The sequence below is a fragment of the Eublepharis macularius genome, chromosome 1 (assembly GCF_028583425.1).
Source record: "Eublepharis macularius isolate TG4126 chromosome 1, MPM_Emac_v1.0, whole genome shotgun sequence".
NCBI lineage: Eukaryota > Metazoa > Chordata > Lepidosauria > Squamata > Eublepharidae > Eublepharis > Eublepharis macularius.
This window is the reverse complement of record NC_072790.1, coordinates 88,084,041-88,103,904: the sequence shown is the minus strand read 5'-3', so window position 1 is coordinate 88,103,904 and position 19,864 is coordinate 88,084,041. Positions and strand designations below refer to the sequence as shown.

General features: G+C 43.4%; 1 protein-coding gene across 4 annotated transcripts in view; it reads right to left on the bottom strand.

The window, feature by feature from the left end:
* The window catches only part of FHL5 (four and a half LIM domains 5), an 84,335-nt gene that overhangs the window by 58,720 nt on the left and 5,751 nt on the right, over positions 1-19,864 (bottom strand). For all 4 annotated transcript variants that reach the window (XM_054980007.1, XM_054980269.1, XM_054980183.1 and 1 more), the window contains exons 2-5: positions 18,053-18,231; positions 14,059-14,233; positions 5,713-5,882; positions 3,231-3,417 (exon numbers count right to left, since the gene is read on the bottom strand). In XM_054980007.1, coding sequence (XP_054835982.1) covers positions 3,231-3,417; positions 5,713-5,882; positions 14,059-14,233; positions 18,053-18,211 — 691 coding nt within the window. In that variant the 5' untranslated portion in view covers positions 18,212-18,231. The remainder of the gene's footprint in view (positions 1-3,230; positions 3,418-5,712; positions 5,883-14,058; positions 14,234-18,052; positions 18,232-19,864) is intronic.

Genomic DNA, 19,864 nt, shown 5'->3' with positions numbered 1-19,864 from the left:
GTAACACATTTTCCCCATTTGAAGCCAGGATTTGTTATCTGAATAGCTTTCAACAGATTTTGGGGTGCTTAAGCTAGCCCATTTAGGGACTGTTTGTAAGAATAACAGGCATGAGGAGGCTGCGGTGATGAAGCATACTGCTTCCATTATTTATTTATTTAATTCAATTTATATTCTGCCCTCCCCGCATCAGCAGGGTCAGGGCAGATTACAACTGGTATAATAATTTAAAATACAAATAGCTTGATGAAGTATCAAGAAAAAGTAAGTACAAATGTACGTTAGGCATCCAGGGGTACTGGTCAAGAGCATAACAAAGCTAGGGAAGTAAAGTTCTTTTCTTCCATCACAGAAAGCTTAAAAACAAACATCAGCTGCACACAAACAAAATGAGCCTTAAAGATAACCTCGCGTTTCCTTCAGGCTAAGGGCCAATTGAACCAGCCTTCAATGGTTCGTACAAGTGTGTTCTAACACCATTTTAAATTGATTTGTAGATTTTTAACACAAGAGCTACAGGGCCCTCCACCAGAACAAGTGCACAGAGGGCAGCCCTAGATGTGTGGGATTGCTGGCTGGCCAGCTTATCCCAGAAGCATGGCCTCACTTCCTTGCCCCAAAGTTCTGGGGGGAGGAGGAAAGGGATTGCACTTCAGCCCTTTGTGCGCCACCACTAGAGATGGGCATGAACAGAAAAAAAAACCCTAACATGATGTTTGTTGCCATCCACGAACAGGGACTCATGAACACTTACGAACATGACCTGTGCACGAACATGTTCGTGGTTGGATGTTCGTGGGGGCCAGCCATCATCCAAGTCTGGTCAAGATCCCTACTGCACCACTCCCAGAAACCTGACCTGAGCAGGCACCAGGAAAGGTACTAATAATAAATAATAACTTGGCCCCAGAGCCTGGCAGCAGCCCTGGAACTTGAAGGGGTAGACCCCTATCCCAACACACACAAAGAAATTTCAAGCTCCAATGCACTCTCTCTATCAAAATGCCAACAGCAGCTGTGTCTCTCCCTCTCCACTGTCTGCAAAGCCAGAGCTGGGAGCCTCCCTCCCCCCTGGTCTTTGCTCCCTTGTTGTAACAAATTTGGAGCTCCACAATTGAAAGCCTATCAAGTTAAATTGGGCTTAGATTGGGGTTTCCAGAGCAACAGTTCAGACAGAGTTTAGACAATCCCTGCCTAAGTTGCCAAGGGAGTTAATTGCAGGTGCCAGACTGTCTGGCTTGACAAATAGCAACGAAAAAGACTTGCAACAACCACCTGTTCATTTTGAATAGGGCCTCACGAACAGCTTGTTCGCGAACAGCAGATTGCGCTGTTTGTGGCTTTTTTTTGTTCGTATTGCTGTTCGTGCCCATCTCTAGCCACCACCATACTTTCCCTTTACTCGCACCTCCTTTTGCAGGAGGAAGATGGCGACCCAACCACTCCAATCCCATGGCAGAAGTGTGCAGTTTTCCCTGCCTCCTTTTGCCTAGCCTAGTGCTGAATCAATGTGCAGGGAAAGGGAGCATAGGGCTTAGCTTCAGCAGCACTTCTTTGCAACAGGGCTATGGAGAAGAAGGGCTGGGCAGATGCACTTGGCTTCAGCAGGCACAAGGAACCAGAGGTGTCTAGTCCCCGTCCCCTGTCCCCCATCCCAGCTCCTTCCAGTTTGAAAAGTTCCCTGAATCCATTGCTGTCAGCATTCACAAGACCCTGTGCAAGGTCTGTATATTTGACAGAATTTGTGCTTTCATTTGGGCATTTCCACAGTACAACCTGCAGCCCGCCCCAAGATAGCTATGTGCTCGTGAGTCACTTTGCACTATTCCTGAAGAACACTTCAACCCCACTTTTCAAAAGTAAGAAATGCAAGGCAGCTCATAATACAAATCTGTTCATTTTTGTACACAGTGAGAATTGCCAAGTGACACCCCCAGACATGGAAAAGAGCCCAGCTGTCGCTTGCACCCTGAACATGTTTGGTGGGTGTAGTTAACAGCAGGATGATGGTGGCAGAGTTGTGCGGAATTGCTTGAGTCAGTCTGGTAAGATTCTATACTGTGGCTGAGAATGAGGAATTCAGAATTTCAGAGCAGAAGGGTGTCAGTTTCAGAAACGACCTATTTCTAAAGTGATGAGATGAAATGATATCTACTTGTCCTGACCATAAGCTTCCAATGATGGGTGGCCTGTGTGTTCTTGAGTTCAGGCACTAACATGAATGCATAGACGATGTAGTTTCTAATGACTCTGTGCTCAGTTCATTGTCTCCTTAGAGGCATTAGAAAGTACAGCTCCCCTGAACATGGCAAAGAACATGAAAGTATTCTGTTTTACCCAGGCTTTAAGAATGAAGATTCAAGGTAACCTAGAACTGGTCGGCCTTCATTCCAGTTGCGTTTCATGAGATTCAGGGAGTGGAATAAAGTGAGTAGCAGCAAGGCCGTGAAAGTGTTTTGATGGCATTTGGTTTGTTTCATTATGGGATCAGGAATTCTGAACCACGGGAGTTCTTTACTGAAGTCCCTCAATTCTAAAATCCACCACCTTTTTATAAAGGAAAGGGATTATGGAAAAAAGCTGATACTGTAATGCCTTTATAGAAGGCATTATATATACTCAGCCTTACTCTGCCTGAGCAAAGCTGTTGACAAAATGACATTTTGGAGGACATTCATCCATAGAGTCATCATAAGTCAGAAGCAACAGCACGTGCACATGGAGCATAGCAAGAGAAAAGGCATAGCAAGGCAGACTCTCAATGGTGCCTGTTCTCAGTAGAGGGACCAGAGGAGGACCCCTCCCCCGCTGCTTCAACCCACTGTCATTCAGACCTTAGGAAGGAGGGGAAGAAATATCCTATGTGATGTCTGTATTTATCTCCATCCGAGTCATTAATTAACTGAGAGCAGTTTTAAAAAATAAACATTTTAAATATAAGTGCTTACAACATTCTCAGGTATTGGGTAGTGTTTGAGAAGAGGTGTTCTCTCTTCTCTGTCAAACAGGAAGGAAATGCCTCTTCCAAGATATAAATGGATGTGTAAAAACAAAAACTAAGAACATTTTCTTCTGACCTAATCATTTTACTCATATACAAATAAGTAAAGGCTTATTTGTTTCATTAATCTGTTAAATTTGTGACATTTCTTTAATCTAGGCTGGGACAGCCCTATTAAAATGCTGACTGCCGAAATAAAAGTGTGTATAACTGAATAGTTAACAGTCACCTGTAATGGGCCTGGAGCAGGCCACACACTTCTTCTCATAACATCTGCTGAAACATTCAAGACAATAAGGATGCTCATCTTTGGAAACAATCCGTTGACCTGCAAGCTGCTGATGGCATCCGGTACATAGAAAGCATTCTTTGTGCCATGGCTGGTCATGATAGGTCACACCACCAGTGGTTATCACCTAATGGACCACAAACAAAAACACATAGTGAGCCAGATGCTTTGCATATGGTCACAAAAGTGTAAAACTTCAGCACAATAATTGGCAAAAATTCTTACTGTGTGTTAGCATTAGAGCAGGCAAATTATTCTCGGAAATAACTTCTTTCAAAAGGAAAAAGCAAGAATAAGGCCTGTTTTGAAATCATAGACCCTGGCAAAGAAGATTCACCCCTTAAATATTTTGCACATGTTCAGAAGCACTGTTCTCTGCTTCCACTGGGGAGCAATAATTTGCCAAGTACCCTGTCCTAAAGTTGTTCTCTGGCCCTACAATCAATTTTTTAAAAGCTAAGTCTCATCTTGCATCCCTGGCTATTTCTGCTCCCAGTTCTACACAGACCAGCATCAAAGTATCTAGCACTTGAAAGCAGGTGACATACAGTCCAAATTTAGACAAGAATGGAAGATAAAGCGCAGAGAAGAAGAGAAAAAGTTTGTCTTGCACGTTAGGGGTCTCATCCAGAGGTACCTAGTGCACATATAGCATACCTATGCGTGTTAGCTGCCCCCTCAATGGAAATAAAGGAGGGAACATTTACAGTGGAAACGTTTGTGTGTGCTTTAGAATGGGATTGAGATTGTAACATGAGGATGTGTTCACCCACTAGGATCTAAACTGAATGGTAAAAAAAGAAATTACCAGAGAGTAGCAGCAGTCACTCAGTTGCTGCCCAGGATGCCGCTCAAGCAACTGGAGGCTGTGGCTCTGGTGCAGGACTTAGCTGGGAGGTCAGGACAAGGATGGCTCTGTGCAGCTGCAGCCCAGCAGGAAGCATCCTGGCTGCAGCCCCAGATCATGCCTTCAACACCATGACAAGAAAAGAAGCCAGGCGGAAACAGGCCATTCCAGGCTAAGGCAGCCTCCTGAAGCCCAGAGGCAGCCCTGTGGGGAGGCAAGACAGCCTGGCTGTTCTCACAGTCCATCCTCCTGCAGCTGGGACTGGCAAGTTCTAGGCAGTGGATTGAGTGCTGTGCTGGGGAAGGCAGAGCCCCTCCCTATTTAAGGAGATTTGGGAGGCAGGCCAGGGAGGAAGAACCGGCAGAGCACTCCTAGGGAACTGGGGAGTGTCTGTCTGAGCCAACTGAGGAGGGGGGGGGCTGAGTGAAGTAACCTTTCCCCACTTGTGACTTTCTGAGGCCTGGGGAAACCTTCGCAACCCCAGTGGCCAAGATGGCCAAAGAGTGAAACAGTGGGCGAGGGGCCTCTTTCTCTCTCACACACATACTTGTACAGTGGAAAAAACAATCTTATCAATTTCCTCATTTCCCTACTCCTTCAGGTTCCTCATCAGGTGCAAACACAGTGAAATTCTCCTTACCACAGCAGGATGAAACAGCTGAGAGTACAGTTGGCATGGAACGACTTGGGCTTGGAGTCTAACGTTTCTTTCCCCTTGAGGAAGGCTCTTCCACTTATAGAAGAGGGTAAGAACCATTTTCAGTATTTCTGGAGGCCCACTGACACTCAGGGGGCAGAATTTTGTGGGACATAGAAGATTGTAGGGGAAGGAGAAAGTTGTTCTTTGTGTAGCACAGCTCTGCTGCTGCTGCTGCATAGGATCCAACCCTTGGTGAGCTTTAGGTACCACTTCATAAGTAATCATCTGCTTTCACCCCACCAAATAACTATACACAAATCAGTCCTTCACACATGTACCTATAATTGCTCAGTAGGCACTAATTTTGTACAGGGGGTTGGGTCTATCACAACTCCATCCCTTCCCCAGAATGTTGATCTGTTTTCCCATAAAAATGACCTGAATTGGTTCAGAGCCTGCCGTCCTGGAATTGCTAGATAGAAAGGAAAAACTATAATGGCACATAATTTCCCCCTGGGATTGTAGCATTGTGATAAGTGTTTTTTAGACTCTCAATTACCATAAAAAGGGCTCTAGTTTGGTGCAATATCCACCATAGAATTTCATTTATAGGAGGCTGGAAACATGCCACACTAAGTGCCTTTCTGTATCAGGTGCACAGAAGGATGCTTATGGGAGGCGGAGGAAGCAAAACCCTCCAGCATCCTAAAGTGTTGCTCCTGAAATGTGAAGTACACTGCAAAATGCACAGTCCTGTCAGCACTGACCTACTGATTACCTTTTTGGGTGTATGGAAAAACTGATTTCTAGCATCCCCTTGATCAGTGTTATCCAAGCCAAAGATATTTAGACCAGGTTTTATTAGAAGTACAGTCAAATCCATGGAAATGTTCTAGCCGCCCTACCTCCCCTGCTACTTGCATTGGGTTTATTACCTTCTTGCAGGAATAACAACATTGAGCAAATTGCTTCTCAAAGCAAGGTACACAATAATTGTCATTGTCTTTGGTAATCAAAGGCTTTGTTCCTAGTGGTTGCTGACAATGTTGGCAAACAAAACAAGCTTCATGCCAACAGTTCCCTTTAAACTCCATTTTACGAGAACCTGCAAAACCAAACACAAAATCACTCAGATTATTGGCCAACTGTACATGTTTTATAGAGATATAAAGAGTTATAAAATTAGGATGTTTTTTCTTCATCGTTCACTGAGTACAGCATATCAACCTTTGTTCACCCAAGCAAACTAATTTGAAGATTTCTCTGTTTTTATTGTTAAATATAAAAGGTCATCACAAAATTTGTACTACAGGATTTAGAAATGAAAATACTGTCTAAAATGAAGCAAACCAGTAGTGTATGTGGATTAGACATGGGCACGGACCCAAAAAAATTAATGAACTGGTGGTTCATGGTTCAGTGCCGATGACAAACCTGAACCAGCGAACCACAACGAACTTTTCCCGTTGCCGAACCGGTTCAAGGTTCGTGGTTTGTGGGCGTCGGAACGGCCCCTGTTGCACTTAGAGAGCCCATATTCACGGGGAGTTTTTAGCAGGCTCTCCTCCAGCCAGTAACCAAGTTTGGTCAAGATTGCAATAGGGATCTTGGAGTTATACCTTCTCCAATCTGAGGCCCCCAGGAAACTCCCGCTCGATACAATTAGAGCCACCAGTTGACATTGGCCTAGTGTACAAGGGGTTGGCCATCAGAACTGCCTATCAGGGTTTGCAGGGATGAAATTGGAGTGCCCATGGCTACAAAACACCCCCCTTCCCCCTCCCTCTCCCAGGTGTCTTCTCCCATGTAACCAATTGTAACCAATTTGCAGCTCCATGGTTGGAAGGAAGACCTGCTGATCAAGGTAAGCTGGACTTCAATTCGGGTTTCCAGGGTGACAGAAGAAGTGCAGACAGAGTTCAGGCATTCCCCCAGCTCTGTTTCCAAGGGAATTGATTGATGGTGCCTGACTGTCTGGCTTCACGAACTGTGGGTGAATGCAACAAACTGGGCTTCCAACAAACACTGGTTCGTTGGCCATGGACCCTCATGAACCGCTGGGTCACGAACAGAAGATCAGGCGGTTCGAGGGTTTTTTTGGTTCGTAATGCAGTTCGTGCCCATGTCTAATGTGGATGCCTTTTGTTTACTACGTTTGCTTGAACCAATTCCTTTCTGATGTAGACACTATCAATCTTGTGACTCTTATGTTACATACTTTCCCTGTTTACAAAGAATTTATTTTGAGGGACTCCTTATCGCTTATAGCTAGCTTTTGGCAATATTTTCCCAGCATACATTTTTGGGATGACCTAGAACTTTTTAACAGCTACATCGAAATGTATTAAAAGATATTCAAAACAGTATGGGCCTGCTGTGTGGACAATGTGATCCAACAGATACTATGAGCTCCCAACTGTACTCGCTCAGTCACACTGCAGAGAAAATACTTGAGAACCAGTGTGGTGTAGTGGTTAGACCCAGCCCGTTGGTATGTTTGGAATTTTGAGAAAGAGGTGCCAGCATAAAATGAAGGCTGTGGCCACTTACAAAAGGCTAGCAGGTTACAGTCAAGCATCCTTCAGTAATCAAAACTGCTTTTCTGAATGGGTGCTCCCTGCAAACAAAAAGGTGATGTTTCTTGGCTTCTTCTGAAGAGCACCTGCTCTGCTGAGTGGGAGGAAATCCACAGGTTATTTAGTTTGGGAAAAAGTAAATGGGTGTACCATAGGACTAGGAGCAAGGGGATCTTTGTAAATCTTCCTTCTCCCATGAAGCTCATTTGGCTAGTCACTCTCTCAGCCTTACTTTTCTCACAGAAGGTTAAAAAATAGGTAGCTATGTTGGTCCATAGCAAAATCTGAAAATAAGATCTATATTATACAGTTTATTAAGACCACCCAAAATACATATAACATTGTGCAAGCCTTTGAGTTTCGAGAACTCAGTATCAGCCTAGATATTAAACACTGCCCCTCCAAACAAACAAACATGGAGGAACCTCATCTTTCAAGTGGCCATGGTATTAGGGTTGCTAGGTGCTCTCAACCTCCCGGCAGGGGATAGGGGCCTGGCACTTACCTTGAGGGAGATGGGGTGTGTGTGTGTGCGCAAAGTGCATGTGCACCCCCCCACACAAGCACGATGACATCACTTCGGGAGTGATGTCATTGTGCGGCCCCTGGGAGTGCACCAGGCTCTGCAGGGGCTCAAAAGAGGCCCAATCCATGCCAAAACAGGCCCGGCTTGCCGTGGATTGGGCCCGTTTTGAGTCACTACAGACCACAGGAGCACTCCTGCGCTCCACAATACCTGAAAATTGGCCCATTTTGCTGAGGATTGAGCCCATTTTGAGGTGCTGCAGAGCGCAGGAGCTCTCAAAACGGACCCAATCCACAGCAAAACGAGCCCCAAACGAGCCTGATTTCAGCCAAAATGGGTCTGTTTTGATGTGCTGCAGAGCACAGGAGCGCTCCTGCGCTCTGCAGCATCCCTGATCTGAGCCAAAACGGGCCCAATCCCAGCGGCTGCTATGCACAGGAGTGCGCAGCATCACGGGGGAGCGCAAACAGAAAGTGCATGCTTCCCTGCTGGTTAGGTAAGTGGGGGCGGGGTGTGGGGAGTGGGGGCAGGGGATCCCCTGCCCCTACTGGGTGTCTGGCATCCCTACAAGGTATTAAGGCCTTTATCTGCATCCTGCATAGGGTGCTTAGCTGTCTTCATTGGAAAGGGTTTGGGCTAGCTTGCTGTTGTATAGATAAAATAGAGTAAGAGTCATGAATGGTGCCCTGCCCTGCTTAGAGAACAGGCAAAGAAAAACAATGGCTGCTCCCATAAAGAGGCTGTAGGTACAACAGAGAAAAACTCACGGGAGACAATAAACAAACATTTCTTCACATATCAAAATTATTTCCAAAGTGCGCAGTGCTACATATACATGATATAACTTAGAACTCATTAGACATCTAAATTGTAACCATACAGTCAGGCATGTGACATATTAAACCACACCGGGTACAGTGACAAGTCCAAAAGTCAATTCTCAAGATGACAGTTTCTCCTTGGATCTTCTTTAGAAATTCTTTTGAGCGGTAGAAGGCCGAAATGATGAAAGGTTCCATGGCCACGCCCTATCTGGGGCCGGCTCAAAAGCACAGATTTCGTCCCTTCACTTCCTCAGGGGCGTATCTCCCACTATAACAAACAGTTAAGATTCACTACATACATTTTAACATAGTCAACCTTACCACCACAATACACTTTTACAAAAACATTCTTGCCCATATATATGTTTAATACACACCTTCAATTCCGATGGACATTCCTAATGTGTAAACCCGGAGCATGGCAGCAAAGCGATCTCTCTTGCGCCAATTGTAACAATCACCGATTCCTTTTAACCCATTTTACCTCATTATTGGGACCACTCTTAAAGTGACAGAGCTTCCCTTGAGAAGGGAAGTTGCTCACAATCAACTGAATCAATAGACTTCATGGCCTCACCAGTGGTAAATACTAGTTATTCTTAAAGATAGCAGCTCAGAGAGAGCTCACTATTCAATCCCGCTGGTTTGATTGTTTGTAACCTGTGAATCCATTGCGTTTTCCGACGTAGGAGCGCAACCTGAGTTGCTTCCTGATTGCCTTTGTTAATTACTTCAAGGATCGCTACACGAAAGGCATTCTCCTTGGGGATTCGGTTTCGTTTTCTCAGCCATGCCGGACGCTCCTCTCGGCTGGTCCGGGAGGAAACGACCGGGCACCCTGACCGGGCGGCTGATCTGCAAGGATTAGCCCCCAGGACTCCCAGGGAGGGAGCCAGGGTCCGGGACGCGGCGGGAAGAACTCCCCGAAATCAATGCGGGGAGGGAATTGCCCGTTTGTCCCTATGGAGGCCGGCAGATGTGCGCGGCGCCTCGAGTGCCGCCGGGCAACGAGAAACGGCAAGTAAAAGAAACAGGCGGAAGCCTGTAAACAAGCGAATCCCTTCTGTTCTACAAGCGTTTGTGAAGGAGAGGTTGATCTGAAGAAGACTCGCTCTTCCCCTTCGTGGAGTTCCAGAATTTTGTTGGCGCCCCCCCCCCCCCAAATGGCAGCAAAGAAGCAAAGTCCCGCTCTCGGTAAGTCAATCTCGGCCACCTTGCAGAAAGGGGAGTCGCTCGAAGAATTGGTGCGCAGGGCGGTGGTGGAAGCCATAAAACCCTTTGTTGACAAGCTGAACGAAACTGATCAAAGGGTGGGCTTAATTGAAAGCGAGGTGAAAACCATTAAGGCAGCAGCGGGGGGGGGCAGAAAAGTCTGCTCTGGAAAGTGCGTCACTTGTGAAGGCTACAAAAAAGGAGCTGAAGTTGGTGGAGAACCAACTGATCGGGCTACAAGTGGAACGAACGCAGACAATTTTGCGTCTCCAAAACGTGAAAGAGGAGGAAAATGAGGATCTGTGGGATTTGGTCTCGGAACTACTGGCGACACCCGCGAGGACGACTAAAGAAGAGGTTAAAAGCGCCATTTTGGAGGTCCGTCGGGCTTCTTCAAAATATGCAACAAAGCGACAGTTGCCTCGTGAGATCATTATTGACTTTTCAACTAAAAAGATTCGGGACACCATCCTATATAACTCATACAATGCGGATTTGGACTTTATGGGTTTGAAAGTCAAGATTTTGAAGGACGTTCCATTTCTAGTCCGGAAACGGCGTTTTAAATATAAAAAGTTTGCAGCTCTTCTGAGGGACCATGGAATAAAGTACAAATGGTTATTCCCGGAAGGAATATGGTTCAGATATAAAGATCAGGCCTATAAGATATTATCAGAAGATCAACTAAAGGATTTTGAGAATAAAAACCCAGAACTCTGCTGCACCAAGAACGAAGAAAAGGAGGAGCCGGAGGGGGGGGGGGAGGAGGAGAGCATTGCAACAGCAGTTGCACAGAGAGAATTGCGTCCGGGACCCAGAAGGGGGAGGAAAGTTTAATCAGAATTTGAAATGTTTATTCTCTGTATGATTAACCACTCCATCATTATTCTATGGAGCTATTTTTGTATTATGACAGTATGAAGGGAAACATTGAAGTGTAGTGTTTAGTGTTTGTAGTTCATTCCCCCCCCTTTTTCTTTTTCCACTCCCCTTTGTCCCTTCCCTCTTCCCTTTCCTTGTGATAGTCTGGTGTAGTGTTTTGTAGTTATGAAAAATAAAAAAATATATAAAAAAAAAAAAAGAAAGGCATTCTCCTTGTGCCATTTTTCTACAAAATTTGAGGTGAGGGGTGCCTCCATGATCTTATTTCTAATATGCAAGATGTGTTCCAGGACCCGGGTTTTAATTGGTCTACATGTGCATCCGACATATATTAGTGGGCACGGCCATTCAATAGCATATATCACTCCCAATGTTTGGCACGTTGCGAAATGATGAAAAACTAATCGTTTATCTCTCATCATAATCTCCCTCCCTTCCCACAGTTGATTACAAATATTGCATCGACCACATTTAAAATTACCTTGTGGTAATGCCTGCCTTTCCCTTGTAGCATGCATGTCTGTATGGACTAAATCGTCCCAGAGACTCCTCGTCCTCCTGAATCCAACTAAGGGCTTTAGTTCACAGCCCTCTATGTCTTCTATTAGCTTCCAATGGTGACTCACAATTCTCTTAATCTGATTGGCTAAGGAAGTGTATTCTATGGCCCATCTAATCCTATTCTGTGATTCCTGTGTTTTCTTATCAAATAACGATGTTCTACATGTTGATCTGGCTCTGGATAAGGTGGATTGTATGACTCGCTGTGGGTATCGTCTCTTAGCAAATTCTCTACACATGACCTCACTATCTCTCGCAAAATCCATCGGAGATGATGAGTTCCGCTTAATCCTTAGAAGTTGGCCATAGGGAATATTTTCCCTTAAGTGGCGGGGGTGGAAGTACCCATATTCTAAATACGAATTACGGTCCGTCTCCTTATTATAAGTTCTCACCTGTACCCTATTGCAACTATCCCTATACATCACGAGATCCAGAAAGTGAATCTCTTGGATGTCATGGTGCCATGTATATTTCACATTGACATCTCTGCTGTTAAGCCAATTACAAAACTCCTCCACCTGATTGGCTCCTTTAAATAAAAATTAGAGATCATCAATATAGCGCTTAAAGAGGTACACACCCTCCCTATATGGGTTCGATTGATGTAATAAGTGTTGTTCTTCCCATCTGGCCATAAATAAATTAGCAATGCTGGGTGCAGCGGCACACCCCATCGCCACACCCTTCGTCTGTAGAAAAAAAGAGTCCTCAAACCTGAAGTAATTTTTCTCAAGAACCAGATATAAAAGTTGTAACAGGAATTCAGCTGGAAGAGAGCTGTCTCCCCTAGTTCAGAGTACCTCCTCCACCACTTCTCTAGCTGTTTCATGGGGAATAATGGTATATAGGGAACTGACATCCATAGTAAGAAATACTGTGTCCCTATCCAGCTCCAATCCTTCCACCTGTCTTATGAAATCCCTAGTATCACCAAAGATGGTATGTCTGCCACTGCTGGTTGTAATACAGAATCCAGGAGGATCTCCAAGGGTTCCAAAATGGAGCCACATCCTGAAACTATAGGACGGCCGGGGGGTGGATAGATATTCTTGTGGATCTTAGGAAATACATAGAAGAGAGGGGCCCGGGGGGATCTCGTCAATAAAGCTCAATGTAAATTATCACTTATCTCCCCTAACTCTCTGGCCTCATCCAATACCACCTTAATGAGGCTTCTAATATGGTCTGTGGGGTCTGTCGGAATCTTTAGGTAGCTAGACCTATCCCCAAGTTGTCTCAACACTTCTGCAATATACATATCACGATCCATAACCACCAACCCTCCGCCTTTGTCGGCAGGTTTAATGACAATGTTAATATCGCTCTTCAATGTCTTAACTGCCTGTCTTTCCACAAAAGACAAATTATGCCAGACCTTTAGAGGCTTGCTCTCCAATGATATCTTTCATTATCATGTGCTCGAAAGTATCAACCCTATGGTCTACTACAGGAGGCATAAACGTCGAGCCCCTTTTAAGGCGTTTAGGAATTCCTGAGTCAGGGATGGCGACGTCTCCTACAGATATCTTAAAGAAGGCTTTCAATTTTATTTGTCGGATCAGCTTGAAAACATCTAAATGGGTCTGAAAGGACTGGTAAACGGATGTAGGCACAAAGCCTAAACCTCTATTACATTCTTTTCAGCTGTGCTCAAATTACGAGATGACAAATTAAATATTAAGGTTTCAGTCTGGACTTCTGGAAGGTTCTCCTCTTGCCTTTGTCTAAAAAAGGCTGTCTCTTGTTTGGGTACACTGTTCTATTCCTCAGATTCCTACCACTTGTGCCCTCGTCGCTGGAACTATCCGACAGTCCTGATGTTTCCAGGTCCGAAAAGGACCTGACTGGATTGGCCCAGGTAACCTTCCATTGACTGTCCTTATTTTTCCGAGATTGATCCCACCAGTGATAAACCCTGTTGTTAGCATAATCTAGCGTGTCCCATTTGTACTTCTTAACCTTAATATCCTTAGTCCGGTTTTCAAACAGCTGTATCTCCTTTTTAATCTCTCGCAGCCGCAATTCAAAGTCCGAAGATGTTGTCAAGGTCTTAATGGATTCACTCATCTTTCCTATCTCGTCCATTAACTCACTACTTTTTTTACACCGTTTCGGTCCTTTTTACACCATCATCGTTTCGGCCTTCTACCACTCACAAGAATTTCTAAAGAAGATCCAAAGAGAAACTGTCGTCTTGAGAATTGACTTTTGGACTTGTCACTGTACCCAGTGTGGTTTAATATGTCACATGCCTGACTGTATGGTTACAATTTAGATGTCTAATGAGTTCTAAGTTACATCATGTATATGTAGCACTGCACACTTTGGAAATAATTTTGATACGTGAAGAAATGGTTGTTTATTGTCTCCCGTGAGTTTTTCTCTGCTTAGAGAACAGGCATTATTAATGTAATCTGAAATAAAATAAATGGCTAACATTAAAAAAATGGGAGGGGGAGAAAAATGAAATTTCATCAGCAAATTTAGGTTTGAATAGCAAATGGAAAATTCCACATTTCCTATGCAATGAGACATTCATCTGACAAGGCTCTTCGATTAAAGAAGTTCAGGAATACATTGTTTCAAGTCCAGAAAGCTGAGCCTTTTAAGCTCAGCTAATCAATTACTCAAATTTAATTAAAAGTACCATGCTCTTATTTAGTTAGGTGGTAAAAACCCCTTTCCTTGTTATCTTACCAGGCATAATGGTTCTCTTGCAGTGGAAGCACTTTGATGAATACTCATTAGAATAACACTCTGTACACAGCAGGTGATCATCTTTGGCAGCGAATGGCTTTTCCACCAAAGAGTGATTGCACTTGGCACACTTGAAGCATGCTTCATGCCAGTGGCAGCCTTTATAAGCAAGATCCTTTGAGACAATAAATGCATGTTAATAAAAAGCATTTGTTTCCTTTAAAAATGCAGGTAGATAAAATCAATTTGCTGAAGGCATCCTGAGCTTCTTTTTCATACTGAATGTCAAGGATGACCTCAGAGGTGACTGAAAGGCACAGACATTGTGTAGCTGGCCCTGTTAAAATAACAGCGTTAGTACAGACTGTTTTTCTATTCGTTTCTGGTAATCCTGTACCAGAGGAAGTTACATATTCATAGGATCCTAAAAAGAGATAGGACCCTGGGGATAGTCTGAAGACGCCATGATGTACATTGCCTTGAGTTAAAGGGAAAAAGCAGTATATGAAGAGACAAACTTTATTTATTTACATTATTTATAGTCTGCCTTTCTGAGACTTGAGGTGAGTCAGTACAGTCAATATCAAAGACATTTCAATAAACATGAAATGGGTACATACATGCCAGTTTGCAAAGATTTAAAAACCAGCAGAAATCAATACAGAGCTGAAGAAATGTTGAAACAGAGTATAAGCAATTTTATGACTGACATATTAAACAACACAGGAACTACCCAGGAGGATCATACTCATAGCAATAGTAGTGAAGTCCATGGTTCCTCATTGTTTACAGCAATAGTAATAAAGTCCGTGGTCCCTCCTTATCCCTTTCCTGATGGGTTCCCCATCCCTTTACTGATTACTCCTCCTCCTCCTCCTCCTCCTCCTCCCTGTCTCTAGCTCAGTATTTATCTTTTTTGACTAGTGGTGGTTCTACAGGATCTTCCACTTTCCCAGCCCTTACCCTACCTGACTTCCTGTAACTGAAGATGTCAGGCCACGTGCCCTACCTGCATAAAAGGGAACAAACAATATATCGCCTGTACCCTTAAGATTTTTTAGCTACCCCCCAATGAATCTAGATGACAAACCTCCCACCCCCACAACAGCTATCCTAGTGGCTGAAAGGCAAACTTTTGCATTTCCTCCCAAATATAATAGTCACAAAGACAGTTCTATTCTGGCCTCTCCTAAGATTTCTCAACATTCACCACCTGAGGAGCATAAAATTAAATGATGGGGAAGGAGGGGCAGGGGCTATCCATCAGACATAGGAACTACAAATAGGATTTCTAGTACACTCCCAAGCAAAGGTACTCCAATCTAAATCCTTTAACTCAGACTGAAATAACTCTCCATAGGATTGCTCTCTGTGGAAGGAAAAGGCAGGCACTCGTCTGCTACCCTGCTCCACTGAGGTACACACAGTTCTCATGTGAATTTCCTCTTAGTAACAAAGAAAAGTTAAATGCAAGGGACACTACCCCCCCAAAGACTGTTTACTTTGTATGTTTCTGTTCCCACCAAGATATCATTTATATGATAAGTGAGGAAGCATGAGGAGATACAGAAGAAATTAACTTGCCATTTAGCAAATAAAATATTTTATCAAATCACCTTTTTTGAGGTATCTTGTTCATGAAGATGTTATTTTTACATTAAAATGATAAACATTTTGTTTATAGTGGGACTCTTGAATCATTTAGTGTCGCTGTTACATTAGAAGAAGCAATTTGTTTTGTAGACCAACGGAAGTCATTTTTCATTGGCAATTCGTCAAAAGTGTTTATTTTAACATTTTCCTTCATCTTATCAATTGAATTACACCAAGGAGAGAAAGCACCATGATCTCCTTAAGCAAAATGGCTAAAAACCTTGCCACGGGTTGCTTTTTATCAGTTATTTAAAAAGCTATTTTATTGAAGTTAATGGAGTACTTTAACGTCTTTGTTTATATTAGGATGCTGAATTCAGATAATGGCTGGCAGGGGAGGAACACACACCCAGGTGATGCTGCACATTCCCACAGCCCCAATCCAGTTCTCGACAGCAGCCCAAATTGGGCTGGATTGGGCCCGAATCGGACCTCTGCAGAGCACGGGCACACTCCTGTGCTCTGCAGCAGCTCAATCTGGGCCCGAATCAGGCTGGATTGGGCCCGATTAGGCCACTGTGGAGTGCAGCAGAGCTCTCGCGCTCCACAGCAGCCCTATCCAGTCATTCGGGCATGAATTAGCCTGATTTGGGCCAGATTCAGGTCTGATTCGGGCCAGTGTGGAGCATGGTAGCGCTCCCATGCTCTGCAGTGGCCCGAATCCAGCCTGATTCAGGCCTGATCTGACCCGAATCGGGCCTGATTTGGCCCCTGCAGAGCACGGGAGCACTCCTCAGGGCGGCTGCGGCCTGCGTGATGACATCACTTCCCCAAAGTGACATCATTGTGCAGGCTGGGCGTAGTGCATGTGAGGAAGAAGAGGAAAAGGTAAGTGCTGGGTCCACCACCTCCCACTGGGAAGACAGGGGAACCTGGCAACCCTACCCACACCCTCAGCCTTCTGGTTTGTATGTCAGTGTTTCAGCCCCTGTCATCTCAATGAGGTCATCATTAGATCTCTATCTTAGCAAGATAGCTGGAAGTGGGCTGTTTTCTTTATGATCAGGATTGAGTAAAAATTGATTTAACCAAGAGCAAGGATAACTCTTAAGCAGTAGGAAAGGTAACAGGCATCCTTATAAAGGTTACCCTTTTTGCCCATCTGACCAGAGAGTTAGCATAGCAATTAATCAAAATAGGTTAATGCATGGTTTTGAATTTAAAATGTTTATTGGCCAAAGGCAGTTTTTAGTAAAAATTGCTTTCCTTTTCCTACTAAAGTTCCATCTGGTCCAGCATCCTGCTTCCCACAGCAGCTAGTCGGAATTCTCATAAACAGAACAGGGAAGCCAAAACAACCAGTGCTGTTATCTCCCAGCAACTGGTCTTTTAAGTATACTACTTCTGAACATGAAGGCTCCATTTAGCCATCATGGCTAAGAGCCATGAATAGACTTGTCCTCTTTGGATTTCTCTAGTCCCCTTTTAAAGACATCTAAATTAGTGGCCCTTGTCACATCTTGTGGCAATAAATTCAGTAAGTTAAATATGCCCCAACCCAGCCAAAGAGGTTTTTGTGTTTTTATGTTTAATTTGTTTTGAATATTTTATATATATTTATTTTAAATTATTTTTAATATTTTAGTGCTTTGATGTTTGAAATGTTTTAGTGTTCGCTGACTTGGGGACCCTGAATGGGGTGGAAGGGTAGTGTAGAAATGTTTGAAAGAAATAAAAAATAGTTAGGAAGGCAACTCCATTCATCAGATGTACAGCCAGGAAAAGTAACGACATAATCTTGCCCAGTAATGAATAGTCTTTACCAGCACTTTGGGTTGCCAACCTCCAGTTGGAGCATGAAGTTCTTCTAGAATTACAACTGATCTCCAAATAACAGAGACCAGTTCCTTCAGAGAAAATGGCAGCTTTGTAGAGTGAACTATATGGAATTATATCTCCACTGAGCTCTCTCCCCTCGCAAACTATGCATTCTCAGTCTCCAACCTTAAATAGCCAGGAATTTTCCAAGCTGGTGTTGGCAACCCTACCAGACTTTGACATTTCCAATTGAATTAGTCCAAAATTGCCTCTGATCAATATTTCACTACTACTGAAAATACCTGGAAATTTCTTTCTACCGAAACTGTAAACCAGTTGGGTATAGTGGTTAGAGTGTTGAACTAGAATCTGGGACACTCAGTTGTGAATTCCCACTCTGCCATGAAGCTTGCTGGGTGATTTTGGGCCAGTCACACACTTTCAGCCTAACCTATCTCTCAGGGTTATGAGGATAAAATGGAGGCGAGGAAAATGTAAACTGCTTTGAGTCCTCATTGGTGAGAAAGGTGGGGCATAAATGAAGTGAATAAATAAATAAATAAATACATTAACCAGTATTTACCTTGGAATCACATTCAATGGGCTTCTTGCATTCCTCACAGAAGTTAGCAAATAGGCTGTCATAGCACCTAACACAGTAAGTGTTCTCTTCTTTCCTGGCATACTGCCTTCCACAAAGGGAGCCCATACAATGATGACAATTAGAATGAGCACTCGCCATTTTAAGTTTTCTCAATATTTCTAAAAAAAAAAAAAAAGAATACCACACATACAAAAAAGTTTTGCCAAAAGTCCTGAGGTTATATGCAACGGTCAATATTCTTAATTCTGAAACCTGTTACTGAACATGTAGGACTTTATAATGAAAACAAAGTTCTCCTCACTCCCCAATCTGGCCCTGCTCAATATTCCCAATTTTTCAAAATAAGTTTTTCTGTCTTTCTGCAAAATGTTAACTCCTAGTTTGTTCATATTCAGGATACCTGATCAGCAGCCATGGTTAAAGACAGAAATCACAGTGTACTGCATGCTCTACCATGCGGTGAGTATAGAGAGAAGGTTATAGATTATTTTGTACATGCAGAAGCAATTTGTATTTACTCAAAGCCTGTTTCATTCTGTAAAAGCACGCAGCTTTCCTGCCATGCTAGAAACCCTCAGAATGCCATGACAGCATGTGCACAGATCACTAGCTGGTTCACATCAGCTTTCCACCATTGGATGCCCCAGCTTTCCCATCCCCCCACCAGCCCCTAGAAAACTCCTGTAAAGCTGACACTTTGGGTTATGGAACTTTCCTGGATAAAGAGCCAAAGAATTAAGGGCTGGAATGAGAAGGGGAATTGGATGAAATCAGCCACCTCCTATCCGTTGGCCGGATGCAATCTACTGTTGCCTGTATATTGTGCATATTCTTCAGTTCCGATGCAATGACGGTACCCTGCAGGGCTACACCCCTATAAGCAACAGGTGTATTGATCCAATTACCTCTTCATAATTCTTATAGCACAGTAATCAACATGTTTCTAGAAATGGTTATGTGGATTATTTCTTAGAGCCTAACATCAAAAAGACTAGGTGTAGCACACAGAATGGTCTGCAATGTATAGATTAATTCTCTTAAAATCTACACAGGAATTTAGGAAGTACTGTGTACCATTCTTTTTATAATTCTAAGTTATGATTAAACAAGAAAGCAAAATAGTGGAAATAATTTGTTGCTGATTCTGCGAACAGGTATTTTTTTTAACATTATGTATTTTTTAGAATAATCAATTGCCCAGTCTTTTAAGTTAAGCAGCTTTTCAGAGTTAATAATTATACTGTATATTAAGAGAACCCTCAATTGAAAGGTCTCTGGATCACATTTTCCTCTTGATGTATGCCAACTGTCCACCCATCTCATTCCTAGTTACTAGTCTAGAGGTGTGGGTAAAATGCCATCTGGGCTAGTGACCTTTCTAGGAGGTCTATTAAGAGGTCTATTAATCTAGGAGGTCTATTAAGAGACAAGGGTTGAGAAATGGGCTCACTTTTCAGTGGCTAACCAGGAGAAATAATTGCTGACCAGGGCTGTAGGTAAACACAAACCTTATTTGTTCATATGCATCTTTGGCCTGTAGGTATGGGGAAAACATATTTGGATAAACATCTGGTTTGTGAAACAAACGTAACTTCTGAGGTTTGTAGGCAATTTATTTTGGTTTGGTTATTTGCCCATTGGACCAGAAGGACTTTTCTAAAATTAGGACACAATTCCAGAGAATAAGGGAAAACAGAAGTCACAGAGTTCCCAGTGAAATCAGCCATGATTCATGAAACATCTGCTAGATAAATTTAATTCTTCAGTAGTGTTGTTGCACTGATAATGGTT